The 13,740-nt window shown below is 34.0% G+C and overlaps 1 protein-coding gene across 5 annotated transcripts in view; it reads left to right on the forward strand.

The window, feature by feature from the left end:
• The window catches only part of INTS2 (integrator complex subunit 2), a 44,701-nt gene extending 33,519 nt beyond the window's left edge, over positions 1 to 11,182 (forward strand). For 4 of the 5 annotated variants that reach the window (XM_045773319.2, XM_045773318.2, XM_045773321.2 and 1 more), the window contains 7 exons: positions 1,777 to 1,902; positions 5,863 to 6,061; positions 8,085 to 8,333; positions 8,730 to 8,837; positions 8,967 to 9,072; positions 10,481 to 10,657; positions 10,764 to 11,182. In XM_045773319.2, coding sequence (XP_045629275.1) covers positions 1,777 to 1,902; positions 5,863 to 6,061; positions 8,085 to 8,333; positions 8,730 to 8,837; positions 8,967 to 9,072; positions 10,481 to 10,657; positions 10,764 to 10,933 — 1,135 coding nt within the window. In that variant the 3' untranslated portion in view covers positions 10,934 to 11,182. Of the gene's footprint in view, positions 1 to 1,776; positions 1,903 to 5,862; positions 6,062 to 8,084; positions 8,334 to 8,729; positions 8,838 to 8,966; positions 9,073 to 10,480; positions 10,665 to 10,763 lie in introns of all 5 variants that reach the window. The other variant, XM_087854561.1, reaches the window with a different exon arrangement.
• The last annotated feature ends 2,558 nt before the right edge of the window (positions 11,183 to 13,740 follow it).

Consider the following 13,740-nt stretch of genomic DNA (forward strand, 5'->3'; position numbering starts at 1 on the left):
GTTGATACATGCACTATCCTTTGATTACAATTTCTTTCTTATACAGCTGCCTTCCTTCATATCTGACACACAAACCTGAGTTAATAATTCCTTCTTCTATTTACTTGTGGTTTTGTTTTGTTTTTGTGTTCGTTTTGTATCAATAACTAATTCATCCCTAAACTCCATTACTGAGAGTACATTTACTTTATAATTGTTATAACATATCAGGTAATGTCTCAGTAACATTTTTTTTCTTGGAAACATTCCTTTCATAGCTTTCCATCCGTATGTTTTAATTTGCGACATGCACAATAGCCATCCTGGAATTGGTTTTTTCTCTCTTCTTTGTTGAATTCCATGTTTTTCTCTGTCGTTGGCGTAGTTCCTTATTTTAGTGAGTGAAACTCACACTCAATTTCCTTCCTGAGAAAGGGTGCTTAGGGAACTTATTTATTTATCATTCTACTGAATGAATTGAACTTCCCTTGTTGCTATTAATTAATCCGGTGATATATCAACTTCCACTCCTTTGTATGTGACCATTGTTTTTCCTCTCTTAAATTGTTGGTTTTTTTCCTTTTACTGTTTTCTGGAATTTTATGATGATGTATTTTGGTGTGTGTGGGGTTTTTTATTCATAGTGTTGGGTGCTTGGCCTTTTTTTTGGTCTGGGGACCAATGCCTTCATTTCTAAGACCATTTTCTTATATATTTTTTCTTCAGTGATTTCTTTCCCTTTGTTTTGTGTAATTTTTTGTAAGTTAGCTTTTAGGCCTCTTATTTTAAAACCCCTTATTTTCTGATTTTTTTCTCTTTTTTTAAAATTTGTCTTTTGAATATACTTTGAGTATTTCCTCAATGTTATCTTCTGGTCTTTTTTTTGAATTTAAAAAATTTGTTATATCTTAATCTCTAAGAGCTCTTTCTTACCTGAACATTTTTAGTTTTCTTTTTTCTTTCTTTCTTTTTTTTTTTTTTTTTAAAGTAGGCTCCATGCCCAGCATGGAGCCCAACATGGGGCTTAAACTCATGACCTGAGATCAAGAGTCAGATGCTTAACTGAGCTGCCCAAGTGTCCCTTACCTGAATATTTTTAAATGCCTCCTGTTCTTGTTTCATATGTGCAATATTCTATCCTTGAAGGATATTAATTATAGGCTTTAAAAAGTTTCTCATCCCTATATTCTCTGTTTCTTTGAAGTTTCTTTCTGTTTGCATATTTTAATCTTTTTCAAACTAGATGCTTTCCTTAAATGTCTGATGACTCTTGGCTATCCCTTCATATTTAAGAGTGGGCAAGCTCTGTGTGCAAGTTGGGGCTGATGGACTCCTGGGCTTCACTGTAAGAGATCAGGTACCCTTCCTATTGGCATATCCCTTAGTAATTCTGATGTGCAATCAGGTTAGTAATGACTTTTAGAGTTTATTGATATCTAATCTCAAAGTGGCATCTCACATTGAGATTTTATGATGATACAGAACCATGGCTTATTTATGGGGCCAGATACAGTTTCAAAGTGCTAAGGTTTTAATTCATACTTTTATTTTATGTGCCATGATTATTCCATTATAACTGTGAGGATTTTTGAAACTACGTTGTGTTTACTGTTTTATCTTCATTTGTTTTGGAGACATCATAATAAGTTAGATTTCAGTAGTTCTTAGTTTTTCCAAGTTCATTCACACCTGTTTTTAAATTTTTTCTTGAATATATCCTTCTAAGTTAGGGCTGAATGGCTGCAGGTTTCAACTATAATATAGCTGTTTTTGAACATGTGATTATTTCCTCGTCAGGCTATGGGTAATGACAGTGAATGCACTTCAGCCTTCAATAAAGTTTGTACGGCAACAAAAGTATACTCAGAATGACCTGATGATAGATCCTCTCATTGTCCTAAGATGTGACCAGAGGGTACACAGGTATGTATCATTTTAGTTTCAGTTTTATTCTGAAGTTATACTTTGGAGAGTCAAAAGAAATCGAAGAAATTCAGTTTGAACGTCTTAGTAATTGGCAGTGTGCACTGTGAGGTGGGTTTTTTTTGTTTGTTTTTGTTTTGTCTACATTCAGGAACTATTCAGTTTAATATTTAATACGTGATTAGTAAAATCTAGCCTTGTTGTTAGCATTTTTGAAAAAGGTTTTTAAAAATTCGCTTATTATGAACCACTGCTTGCATTTAAACTGTGATCTTTTTGGCATCCGCAGTTGTGATATCAGCTTCATTGATTCCACATTTGTCTATGATTTCTTGCCAGTTGCTGAGCTTAATCAATTGCTTTGAAGTGGCTTCACCTCAAGAGGCCAATTTAATTAATTCACATCGTTAATATTTGAATTTCCAATTACTGTGCTAAGTAATAAAATGATACATAGGTTAAAGTGATTATCACCTGTATGGAGAAGTAAGACAAATACATGGAAAGTTAAATAATATGGTCATATGCAGGTGAATGGTTTAGTAAATGGATGCTATTAAAGGTTCAGGGAAGATGTAGAGTAAGTAGGACCTGAGTAGTATTTTAAAGGATAGAAATGGGGTTTAGATCTAATGATCGGGATAAGGGGTTAAGAAAGGCATTGTGGGGGAAAAGGAACAGTGTGAGCAAAAGTGTAGAAGCACAAATGAAAAAGGCTTGGAATGGAGGGATAATTTGTTGAGAGGAGCACCCTTTAGAATTGGAATGTCAGGTTAGCCTTGAATTTAGCCTTGAATATTAGGATAAAGAGGTCATTTAGGTGGTAACTTAAGAAGACAAGCTTTGCATTAAATGGCTTAGAGGAAGAAGAAATTGGAGGTAACGAAGACTTAACTAGGATATACACTCTATGAATGTAGTCATCTGTCCTCAACCCAAGGGATGACATTCATGAAGTGACAAAATTTGCAAAATCAGTTATATATGGTTTGGTGAAATCGAGGTCTCATAGGAAATAGGAGTCAGGAAAATGAACAGTTTAAATGACATTAAGTATCTAAAAAAAGAAAAAGAGCAGTAAATAACACTTCCAGAAAAGAGCAACTTCTAAAACAATTTATCAGTGTTAAAAATCCATTTAAGTAAGTAACCTTTCACCTGAATTGCCTCCAGTTATTCAGGAAGTTGTCAAATTTTGCTATTATAATGTATATGTTTTCTTCGTAGCCTGGATTTTCTCTTAACTTGCGAACTTTTCCCCAGGTTAATAGATATTCTGATGTTAATTGGCTGTATAGTATTCCACATAGTTATGCTATGCTTAACCCAATCCTTATTGTTGGGCATTTTGTTTATTTCTGTTTTTTGTTATTATCAATAGTGCAGTGGTGACTATTCTATGTACTATTTCCTTAGAGCAGATTCTTTTTTTAAAAATATTTTATTTTATTTTTTTTAAAGTTTATTTATTGAAATAATCTCTGTATCCAATATGGGACTCAAACTCAGGACCCCAAGATGAAGAGACGCATGCCCTTCCAACTGAGCCAGCCAGGTGCCCCTGAGCAGATTCTTAAAAATGGAATTATGGGGGCAAAAGTAACATGCTTATTTTCAAGGTTTTTGATTCATATTTTTCATATTCATATGTTGATTCATATTCATTTTTTCATTCTGCCATCTAGAAAGGCTGAACCAGTTTACATTCCCAAAGCAGTGTTTGATAAATTGCACTTCACTACTTTATGTAATATTTTCCAATTTGATAGGTGAAAACTTGATTCTCATTTTAATTTGTATATTAGATTGAATATTTAAATATGCTTATTGGCTGTTGATATCTCTTCTTTATATTTTAGTCTAGTTTTCTGTTGAAATACGTATCTTTTTTGGTTTGGAAAGAGTCCTTCATAAAGGATATTAGCACTTTATATGTATATTACAGTTTTTTCCTTTGTGTTTTGTTTTGCCTTTTAATTTTGTTAATTTTTTAAAATTTAGTTTTTTTACCAAGTGATCATCCACATGATTTTTAAAGATATCAAACAATATAAAAGATATACACATATAAAAAGATATAATGTTTAGGATTTGCTTTGAACTAACCCATTGGTGGTGATGGGAAGGAAAGTGGATGGGAGTGTAGAGGAAATGACTGGCCATGTGTCGGTAACTGTTGAAGGTAGGTGATAATTTCTTGGAGATTCATTGTCATATTCCCTTTTTTATGTATGTATGAAAGTTTTCATTATATACATTAGTAAGTGAACAAACAAGAAGATGAACAGTAAGAAAAAGGTGTACAGTGTAAAGTCTTATTGTTCTCTCTCATATCTACCGTGTTGCTATGGCGAAAGCAAAATTGCTCTTTGACCTCTTGACCAATCCCTGTTCCATCTCCAGAGGAAACTTTGTTGTCATACTAGTGTGTATGTAGCTTTATTTTGTATTTACAAATTTATAAGTAGAAATACTTTTTCTTTCAGTGGTTTAAAAAAACTTAAGTTATTATATTATAGGCATGTTTTTGTTCTTTTTTAAAAAAACTTACTGTTGTTCACATGTTTTCCATATTGATATGCATAGGTCTAACTCATTTGTTTTAACTGCTGCATAGTAACCCATATGTAAATTACTAGGCTTGTCCTCCAGAAACTCTGATTCAGAATTTTGGAGTGGAGCTTGAGATTTTTGGAAACATTGCCATAGTTTTTTAATACCGACATATTTTTTTCACTATAAAAACGTAGATGTTTATTGTAGAAAATTTGGACATTTCAGAAAAACCATTGATATATCGATTAAGCTGTTTCCATTGTTACATGGTTATAAACACAGCTGTACTGCCTGTTTATGCATGCATGCTAGTTCCTTCTGTGATAGACTGAGACGTGGCATTGTCAGGTTATTCTAAGGGCTTGGCTTTTTTTTTTTTTAAGATTTTATTTATTTATTAGAGAGAGCACACACGCACAAGTTGGGGGAGTATCAGTGGGAGAAACAGACTCCCCGCTGAGCACAGAGCTCAATAGGGGCTTGATTCCAGGACCCTGAGATTGTGACCTTAGTTGAAGGCAGAAGCTTAACTGACTGAGCCACTCAGGCGTCCCAGGGCTTAGCTTTTTAAATTTTAGTGGTTACTAATTTATCATTTCTTTCCTTTTTAATATTTAATTTTTATGTTCTTATCTCATTTAATCTGTAATGATCTTTGAGGTATGAATAACTGTACTCTTTATAGATGAGGAAACTGAGGCTCAGTAAGTAACTTATCCCAGGTCAAGTGGATGAAGCACTTTTGGAATAGCAAGTTGTCTTGCTCCAAAGAAGAAACAGGAGTAGAAAGAATAAATATTCTGTTCTAGTCTCCTTCATCTTAATCAATAACAGAATATTTCTCTTTTTTTTTTTTAAAGATTTTATTTATTTATTCGACAGAGATAGAGACAGTCAGCGAGAGAGGGAACACAAGCAGGGGGAGTGGGAGAGGAAGAAGCAGGCTCATAGTGGAGGAGCCCGACGTGGGGCTCGATCCGATAACGCCAGGATCACGCCCTGAGCCGAAGGCAGACGCCTAACCGCTGTGCCACCCAGGCGCCCCAGAATATTTGTCTTTTTAGGACAGGTGCTTTGCAGGTTCCCATTTAAGAGACTTACTGGCAGTGTCATTTTTTTTGCAAAAAAGGCATCTTTTCTCTAGGGCATACATTGTATTTGGCTTAGTTGATAAGGTGAAATAGATAATATTTAATATATATTCAATATTCAATATAATTTTGAAATATAGAGGATAAGACAAATATATTAAACTTTTATTTTTAGAATAAATATTTCAGTGGAAGAGTGTTACTTATTACTCTTTTTAGGTTTTTCAGGTACTGTTCAGGACTGATTGATCATATTCCAACTAATTTATACATTTATATTCTTTCTCATGTATTTTTCTTCTTTCTGTGTTAGATGCCCCCCACTGATGGATATTACTCTACACATGTTGAATGGATATCTTCTTGCATCCAAAGCCTACCTTAGTGCTCATCTGAAGGAAACAGCGGAGCAAGATAGGCCTTCCCAGAATAATACAATAGGTTTAGTTGGGCAAACTGATGGCCCAGAGGTTACCAGAGAAGAATTGAAAAATGCATTACTGGCTGCTCAGGTAATAAAATTTAGTCAAGATAGTCATGAGTTTCCCTGTTAATATAATTAGTCAAATAGGTGGCATATGATAGCCCTTTATGTACAACGGTGACATATTGTGCATTTCTTTCATTACAGAACATATTATAATGCTGTTTCCTTTGCTTCTGATTATCAGATGGCCTATATTACTAAAATTAGGAATAATCTTCATGATATTAGTTTACTAGCCATTTAAATGAGATTTAAATTTTAACAAACTTTTTTTTTAATCAAATGGACAAGAAGTATATATATAATAAAATGTCAGGTAGTGGTAAATAGTATGACAACATAAAGAGTTCAGTTTTATATTTAGAAAAGTTTTATAACAATGTAGAATTTTACTAGAGCCTTTAGTCATTTTTGAGTAAAGCAGGAGCTATGAGATGATTAAATGTTAAGCAATTTGAGTTCTTCAAAGCAGAAGTGTTTTCTTAGTTTGAAATATATCTTCTGAAATATTTTCATTGGCAATAAGGGGAATTAGAGTAATAATATAGATCCACAATCCCTTATCTATGGTACAAAGATCAAAAAAGTTATGAAAACTGAAGCATTTTTTTGGTAATTTAGTTGGCAGAAAGACCTGACCTGATGTCATCTCATTTGTGACAAAACTTGACTTGAATTGAGATGAAGCTATTTATGGCCTTATCCCACTTACTGTGAATGTGGTTTTGCTGCAAATATGTGAATATGTTTGCACTGTGTGCTACCCTAGTCTCTGCTGGAGATCTTATGTAATATTACATGAAAAAAGAATTCTGAGTTCTAAAATAAATCTGGCCCTCAGAATTTCAGATAAGGGATTGAGGATCATAATAGCTACCATTTATATTATGCTTACGATATGCTGAGTGCTATTCTAAGTTCTTTACATATATCAACTCATTTAATCTTTATAGCCAACCTGTGAGGTACGAAGTGTTATTATCCATTTTTACAGATTAGGAAAATGAGACTTAGGGAGGTAAAGTCACTTGTTCAAGGCTACACATTAATAAGTGGCAGCTGTATTCAAGCCTGGGTAGTCTGGCACCAGAGTCTACAAACAAAAACAACAAAACAGCAACCCCAAACCAAAAACCCTTGGACCCAAGAATGATAATTATAAAATAAAGCTAACCTTACTTTATAATCAAGTTGGTGAAACAGTTAGATGAAGTAATTGTTTTCTTCTATTCCAGGCAGTGGCTGTCTTCCAGAGATACATGTCATATATTCATTTTTGGTGTTACCTTTTCCTGCTAGATAAGAGTGATTACAGCTCTCCTTTAAATGTAGGGGCATCAGGTGTATCACCCCTCAGGAAATTACTGTTCTATGAAATGACACTCAAGCTTGTAGACTGAGCAACAATGAGCTGTACAGGTGGAATAGATGGTAAGGCAGAATTTTTCTGTGCAAAACCAGGGCCATAAAGAGCCCATCTTCAAATTAAAAGGGAAAAAAAGCTTTAGGAAGTGACGTTTAGGCATTAATTATTAACCACCATCTTCAGAGGAATTAATTAATTGGTGAGGAAAATGAAGCCAGGTGAGAAAAAGAGGGGAATACAGGATAGGATCTTGGGAGATGTAGGAATTTGAGAGGAAAGAAAGGAGATTCTGGTAGAAGTCATTTTTTGCTTAGGCCCCGTTCAGGATGTCACTAAATCTGAGTGCTCTTCTAGTAGAGGATTTTAAACTGCGTTCCATGGACCTGCCTTAGTGATATGTGACTGCCCTGAAATTATGCAGTGTATTTGTTTACATGTTAATTTTTATATGGAGAAGGTGTGTAGTTTTCTTCAGAGCCTTCAAAGTGTTCACGACCCTAAACAAGGTGAGAACCACTGCCCTATAGATTGCTCACATTTGCTTTAAAAGTACCTCCTTTTTTTTTTTTTTTTTAAGAAACAGGTATTTTACCAGTGTGGTTCATGTGAAAACAAAATTAGATTTGATTTTCAAGCAAAATTCTCAAAAACTTCTTAAATTCACTGTTTTATTTGCTTGTAGGATAGTGCAGCTGTCCAAATTCTCTTGGAGATTTGCTTACCTACTGAAGAAGAGAAAGCAAAGGGTGTCAATCCAGACAGCTTGCTAAGGAATGTTCAAAGTGTTATTACTACCAGTGCTTCAAATAAGGGAATGGAGGAAGAAGACAATTTGCTGTGTAACCTTCGAGAAGTTCAGTGCCTTATCTGTTGTCTGTTACACCAGATGTACATCGCTGATCCCAACATTGCTAAACTTGTTCACTTTCAGGTGTGTTTTCAAAGAATGACACTTTTATATGGCTGACCTTGATTTTTGAGGTGGGGAGAGTGCTTTGATTACTGAATTAATAAGGATCAGTTAGAAGTCAGAGATCACACAGATGATCATGGTCCTTTGCAATATGGCCCAAAATCCAGAGTTTTTAAATTTTATTTCAGACTAATAGGTTCAGATAATTTGTCTTTATTCTGTTGCACTAGAAAGGTGAAACGCCAGGATACATGCAGGGCACTGTAGCCTTCTGAGCAACTTTTACATAAAGGAAGAAAAATCTCCCCGTGTATTTTTATCTGTATTTGACTTATAGTTGTATGTGTGTGTTTTGTGTTTTGTGTGTTTTTTTTTTTTAATTTCTAACTGTTCCCCCCTCTCTTGTTGAGATAGGGTTATCCATGTGAACTTTTACCTCTGACCGTCGCAGGTATTCCATCTATGCATATCTGTCTGGATTTCATACCTGAGCTTATTGCACAGCCAGAACTTGAAAAACAGGTAATGAGCATTTTAGAGGTTTAGGAAAATTTTAATCTCCCTCCAGTCTTGCTAGTTATCAAAAATTAAAAAAATTTTAATACTTAAGGATTCTTCAGAAACATGTAACATTTTGATTTTGTATTGCAGATATTTGCTATCCAGTTGCTCTCTCATTTGTGTATCCAGTATGCATTACCAAAGTCACTCAGTGTGGCTCGCCTAGCTGTGAATGTCATGGGAACTTTGCTAACAGGTGTGTAGCCAACCAACATCAATAACAGAAACTTCTAACATAAAGTAGTACATGGGTTTAGTAATATGATGTGTCTGTGTCACTAATAGTTTAATTTACACCATCTGTTCAATTATTCTTTTGAAAAATTTTTTATTGCAAGTGTGATTTCTAGTGTAGAGGAGATGAATAGGTAGGCAAATTGTATCTTTCATTTTGTGAGTAATTATATATAGATTTAAGTAAATATAGGAAGCTTTCCAGGGGGGCTTGGGTGGCTCAGTTGGTTGAGCATCCGACTCTAGATTTCAGCCCAGGAAGGTCAAGATCTCATGGTCGTGGAACTGAGCCCCCCCGTTGGGCTCTGTGCTCAGTGCAGAGTCTGCTCCGGATTCTCTCCCCCTCTGTCCCTTCCCCTGCTCTCACACATGTGTGCTCTCTCTAAATAAATAAATAAATATAATCTTAAGGGAAAAAAACTTTCCATATTTTACGAATGAAAATCAGATATGGTTTCTGAATGTCATTAGGTCAATAGAAGACAAATTATAATTTATTAGAAAGGCTTAGAGTTCCAGAAAAATGTAATCATGATGTGTAAATATAAATATGATAGTTGTTTCCTTAAGTTCTAAAGCATACCCTAATGTTTTAATCACCATCAGGTTTGTAGAGTAAAATGGTATGAAAAGAAACTTTAGAAGATACGAAGTATAATTCAGTCTTTTAAAGTATGGCTTAGTTAGTTTCATATTCTCTTAGTGCTCCCATAATACTTTGTTCATTTTTGTTTTCATTGTATTCACCTCACGTTATTATTTTTAGTGGTTAAGAGCTTTAACTGCCTGAGTTCAATCCCAAGTCCACTATTAAGTGACTGTGTAGCCTTGAACAAGTTTCTTTTTTTTTTTAAGATTTTGTTTATTCATTTGAGAGAGGCACACAGAGAGAGAGAGAGACAGAGAGATTGGGTGGGAGTGGGGAGACAAAGAGGGAGAAGCAGACTCCCTGCTGAACAGGGAGCCCAGTGTGGGGCTCGATCCCAGGACCCTGGGATCATGACCTGAGCCGAAGGCAGATGCTTAACCAACTGAGCCACCCAGGCACCCCCTTGAACAAGTTTCTTAATCTAAGGTTTACTTAGGAGTTTTTCTCCTCTATAAAAGAGGTATCATAGTAATACTTTCCTCATTTATAAAACTGTGAGAACTAAATTAAATAATACATGAAATATACTTTTCACAGTGCTTGAGAATAACAATTTATATGTTGGATAATGGCTGACTATTAGATTGTAAGCTCCCTGAAAGCAGGGATGAGACATATCTTAGAAAACTTAGCAATCGCATATGCTTAGTATATTTAATAGGCCCATGTATGTTGAATATATATCTGTAAAGTAAAAAATTATTTAACTTCTTTCCAACAGTTTTAACACAGGCTAAGCGGTATGCTTTTTTCATGCCAACTCTGCCAAGTTTGGTCTCTTTCTGTCGAGCATTTCCTCCACTGTATGAGGATATTATGTCTTTGCTGATCCAAATAGGGCAAGTCTGTGCCTCTGATGTTGCCACTCAGACAAGAGACATTGATCCAATTATTACACGTAAGTAGTAAGTTATTTTTAAAGTTGTTTTAATATCTCAAACATAAAGGCCAAACTCCTTTCCAGATTCCTTGCCTCAATTTATTTTTTTTCCTTATGTTTTTAGGTCTTCAACAAATAAAGGAGAAACCAAGTGGATGGTCTGGTATCTGTAAAGATCCATCTTACAAAAATGGATCTGGAGACACTGGAAGTATGGATCCTGATGTACAGCTCTGTCATTGTATTGAAAGCACAATAATTGAAATAATAAACATGAGTGTTAGTGGAATTTAGAAAAAAAAAAGTAAAACAAAAAAAATGAAGCTGTCTGCTGCATATACTCAATACAAATCTGCATCTTATAACAACTCTAAACTGAATGGGAACAGTAACATCTTGGAATCATTAAACGATTCAGTTCAACATGAGTATAATTTAGAACTCTCTTTAAGAATTATGCTTGCTTATATTTGATTAGCAGTTCTGTGAATCTACTTTGCTGGGATGTTTATACTGTAGCAGCGGAGCTTTTTTTTTTTTTTTCTATTGGGAGCACATTTAAGAAACTCATTGCTAGAAAGTGAATTTGGCTTTGTATTTAGTTTTTGCAATGAAGAAACAGTGCCATGCCTTTAATTTCTTATAAAGATGAGTCTGTGGGTAGCCCTAGTGTTTAATGTCAGCTAGTAACAGTGTGACAATGATGCAATGATGAGAGGGAGAAAAAGGGAAGGGAGAATTCAGGAAAAATTAAGAGTTTAAATACCCAATAGAAATCGCTAAAACTTGCAATGCAAGTAATAGTAATGCAAGATGGAATTTTGCTTCTCAAGAAATAGTATTGAGAAGGCTTTAAAAAAGGCAAATAGCTTTTTGTAAATGATTTCCGTGGAATTACAGATGACAATTTTAAGATTTTACATATTTGCTTCAATTTTTACTAATATGGAGACATATGTTTAAAGAGATACTTGAATAATTTGGAATTTTAAGATACTAATTTAGAAGTGTTTACAGAAACATCTTTGTGCAGAGAAGAACCTGGAAGGAGATCTCATTTAGTTTTTTTTTTAAGATTTATTTTTATAATGTTTTACTGACTTACCTAATGGTCATGGGGGGGTAATACATTGGTATCTAATTAAAGTTTAGAGCAGTGAAACACACCAAATTGAAGAGCCCTTGGTGTGCTATCAGGATTATAATTCACATCATAATTTTAGAAGATCTCTGAGTAAGGAAATACATATAGTGTTTGGACCTCAGGAAAAATTAAAAAGTGTAAAGTACCATATTGCTGAAGGATTTTGCTGTCCTCTGTTAGTAACTTCCATTGATTAGGTAGATGCATTCAGGTAACCATAGTCCTAATTTTTTTTTCCTTAATTAAGTATCCGACACAGAAGTTACTTCTCTTTGCTTTCTGAGATCTACCTGAATGAGACACTCCTCCCAACCCCTTCAATTCCCTGCCTTGAAACAGACCTCCTCACTTGTAAAAGAAATTAGGTAGGCTAATAAGGAAGTGTGGTTTTTAAGAAAAGAAATTTAACTTCAGTCTTCTCACTAGCATATAGGCACATGTCATTTTCCTCCTTTGTAAAATGGGATTACTACTGGCCCTACCTCATAAGGGTATTATATAAGAACTAATTTGTAGCTGTTTGAAATCATGAAGTACACAGTATACTAGATGATAGAATATAACTTTTATTAGATGCTTAGTGTTCAATTAAGTAATTTTGATGCAAAAAGTAAAAGCATCCACTAAAAATACCATAAGAATTTTCATATTTTTAAACAAGGCAGTTTTATAAGTCTTTTAAGATTAAATACAACTGCTCCTGTTTTGTTTTGTTTAGTTTTTAAACTGAGGCTTTGGACTATTTTGTGTGAGTAGGTAACCTCTAGCAAATCAGAAAAGGTTGAAATACGTTTTCTAATTAATGCAGTGCACATTCCTGGATCTCTTTTCAAAGACTGGTCAAAACCTGCTGTGTTAAATAACATATGCTGTTTTTCATCAGATTTGTTGATGATGTAAATAAGATGTGTAAATATATTAGTAAATGTTAATATTCATGTATTTTAAGTTAAGGTTATAAGATTTGTCACAATGTGATTTTTTTTTATTCAAGTGAAAACAGATGTGTGCAGCTATTTTGAATATTGATTTATAAACATTCATATTCTTTATCAAATGAACTTGTAGTTTTTTGTGTTTCATTTCACTGCTACTAACTTGAAAGGGACATTTCAAGGGACTGGTACCAGGACTGTCTGGCTCCAGAGTCTGTGTGTGTCCCTTTCTGTTATGCCACATACATCAAATGGCAATACAAGATTAGAGTCAGTTGAGAGCCTTAGGAATTTAGGAGAGGAAAATCAGAATAGTTACCCTGGAGAAGTTACTTAAAAGATTAGATATTTTAAAACTTTGTAAATGCAAAATAACAACTTGAAGGCATTTTTGAGGACTTATTTTTATAAATTACCCTTCCACTGTCCTAACAATAAGTTACATTTTTAGTACTTTCCCTTCATCTTTGCTTATGCACACATATTTTCACGTAATGTAATTCATAGTATCCAGTTGGAGTCTGCTTTTTTCATTTAATTTTATATGAAATTGTCTTTTGCAAGTTGTTTAATTTTTATACTTATGGTTTATAGTAATTTATGTTTATAATTATTTTATTGGCTTCATGGTGATTGAATTGATATAACTATCTCCCTATTACTATACTGGGAAGTTTTTTTTTTTTTCAGTATTATAATAGGCACTGTTATAAGCTGAGGTATTATTACCTTTTCTTTCTTTTATATTACTTATTTAGGATAAATTTCTGAATCTGAAATGAGAAAAGGGCAGAATTTGTTTTCGTGACTGAGTTTTGTCATTTGGGGACAATGTAGTAAAAGTGAAAATGAGGCAAACAAATCAGCTCCCCTCCTGCTGCAACCTTCTCTCCCAAACCAGTTTCTCGATTTTGAGAAAATGTCTCAGGTTTTGCTTTTTTGGACACTAGTATTTTAGCCAAGTTTAGGCTATTCATAACTCTTTAAAAATAATAATTCAGGGAGATCATGGTTAACCTATT

This window comes from Ursus americanus, chromosome 23, assembly GCF_024610735.1.
Source record: "Ursus americanus isolate L20-20 chromosome 23, mUrsAme1.1.p, whole genome shotgun sequence".
Classification (NCBI taxonomy): Eukaryota; Metazoa; Chordata; class Mammalia; order Carnivora; family Ursidae; genus Ursus; species Ursus americanus.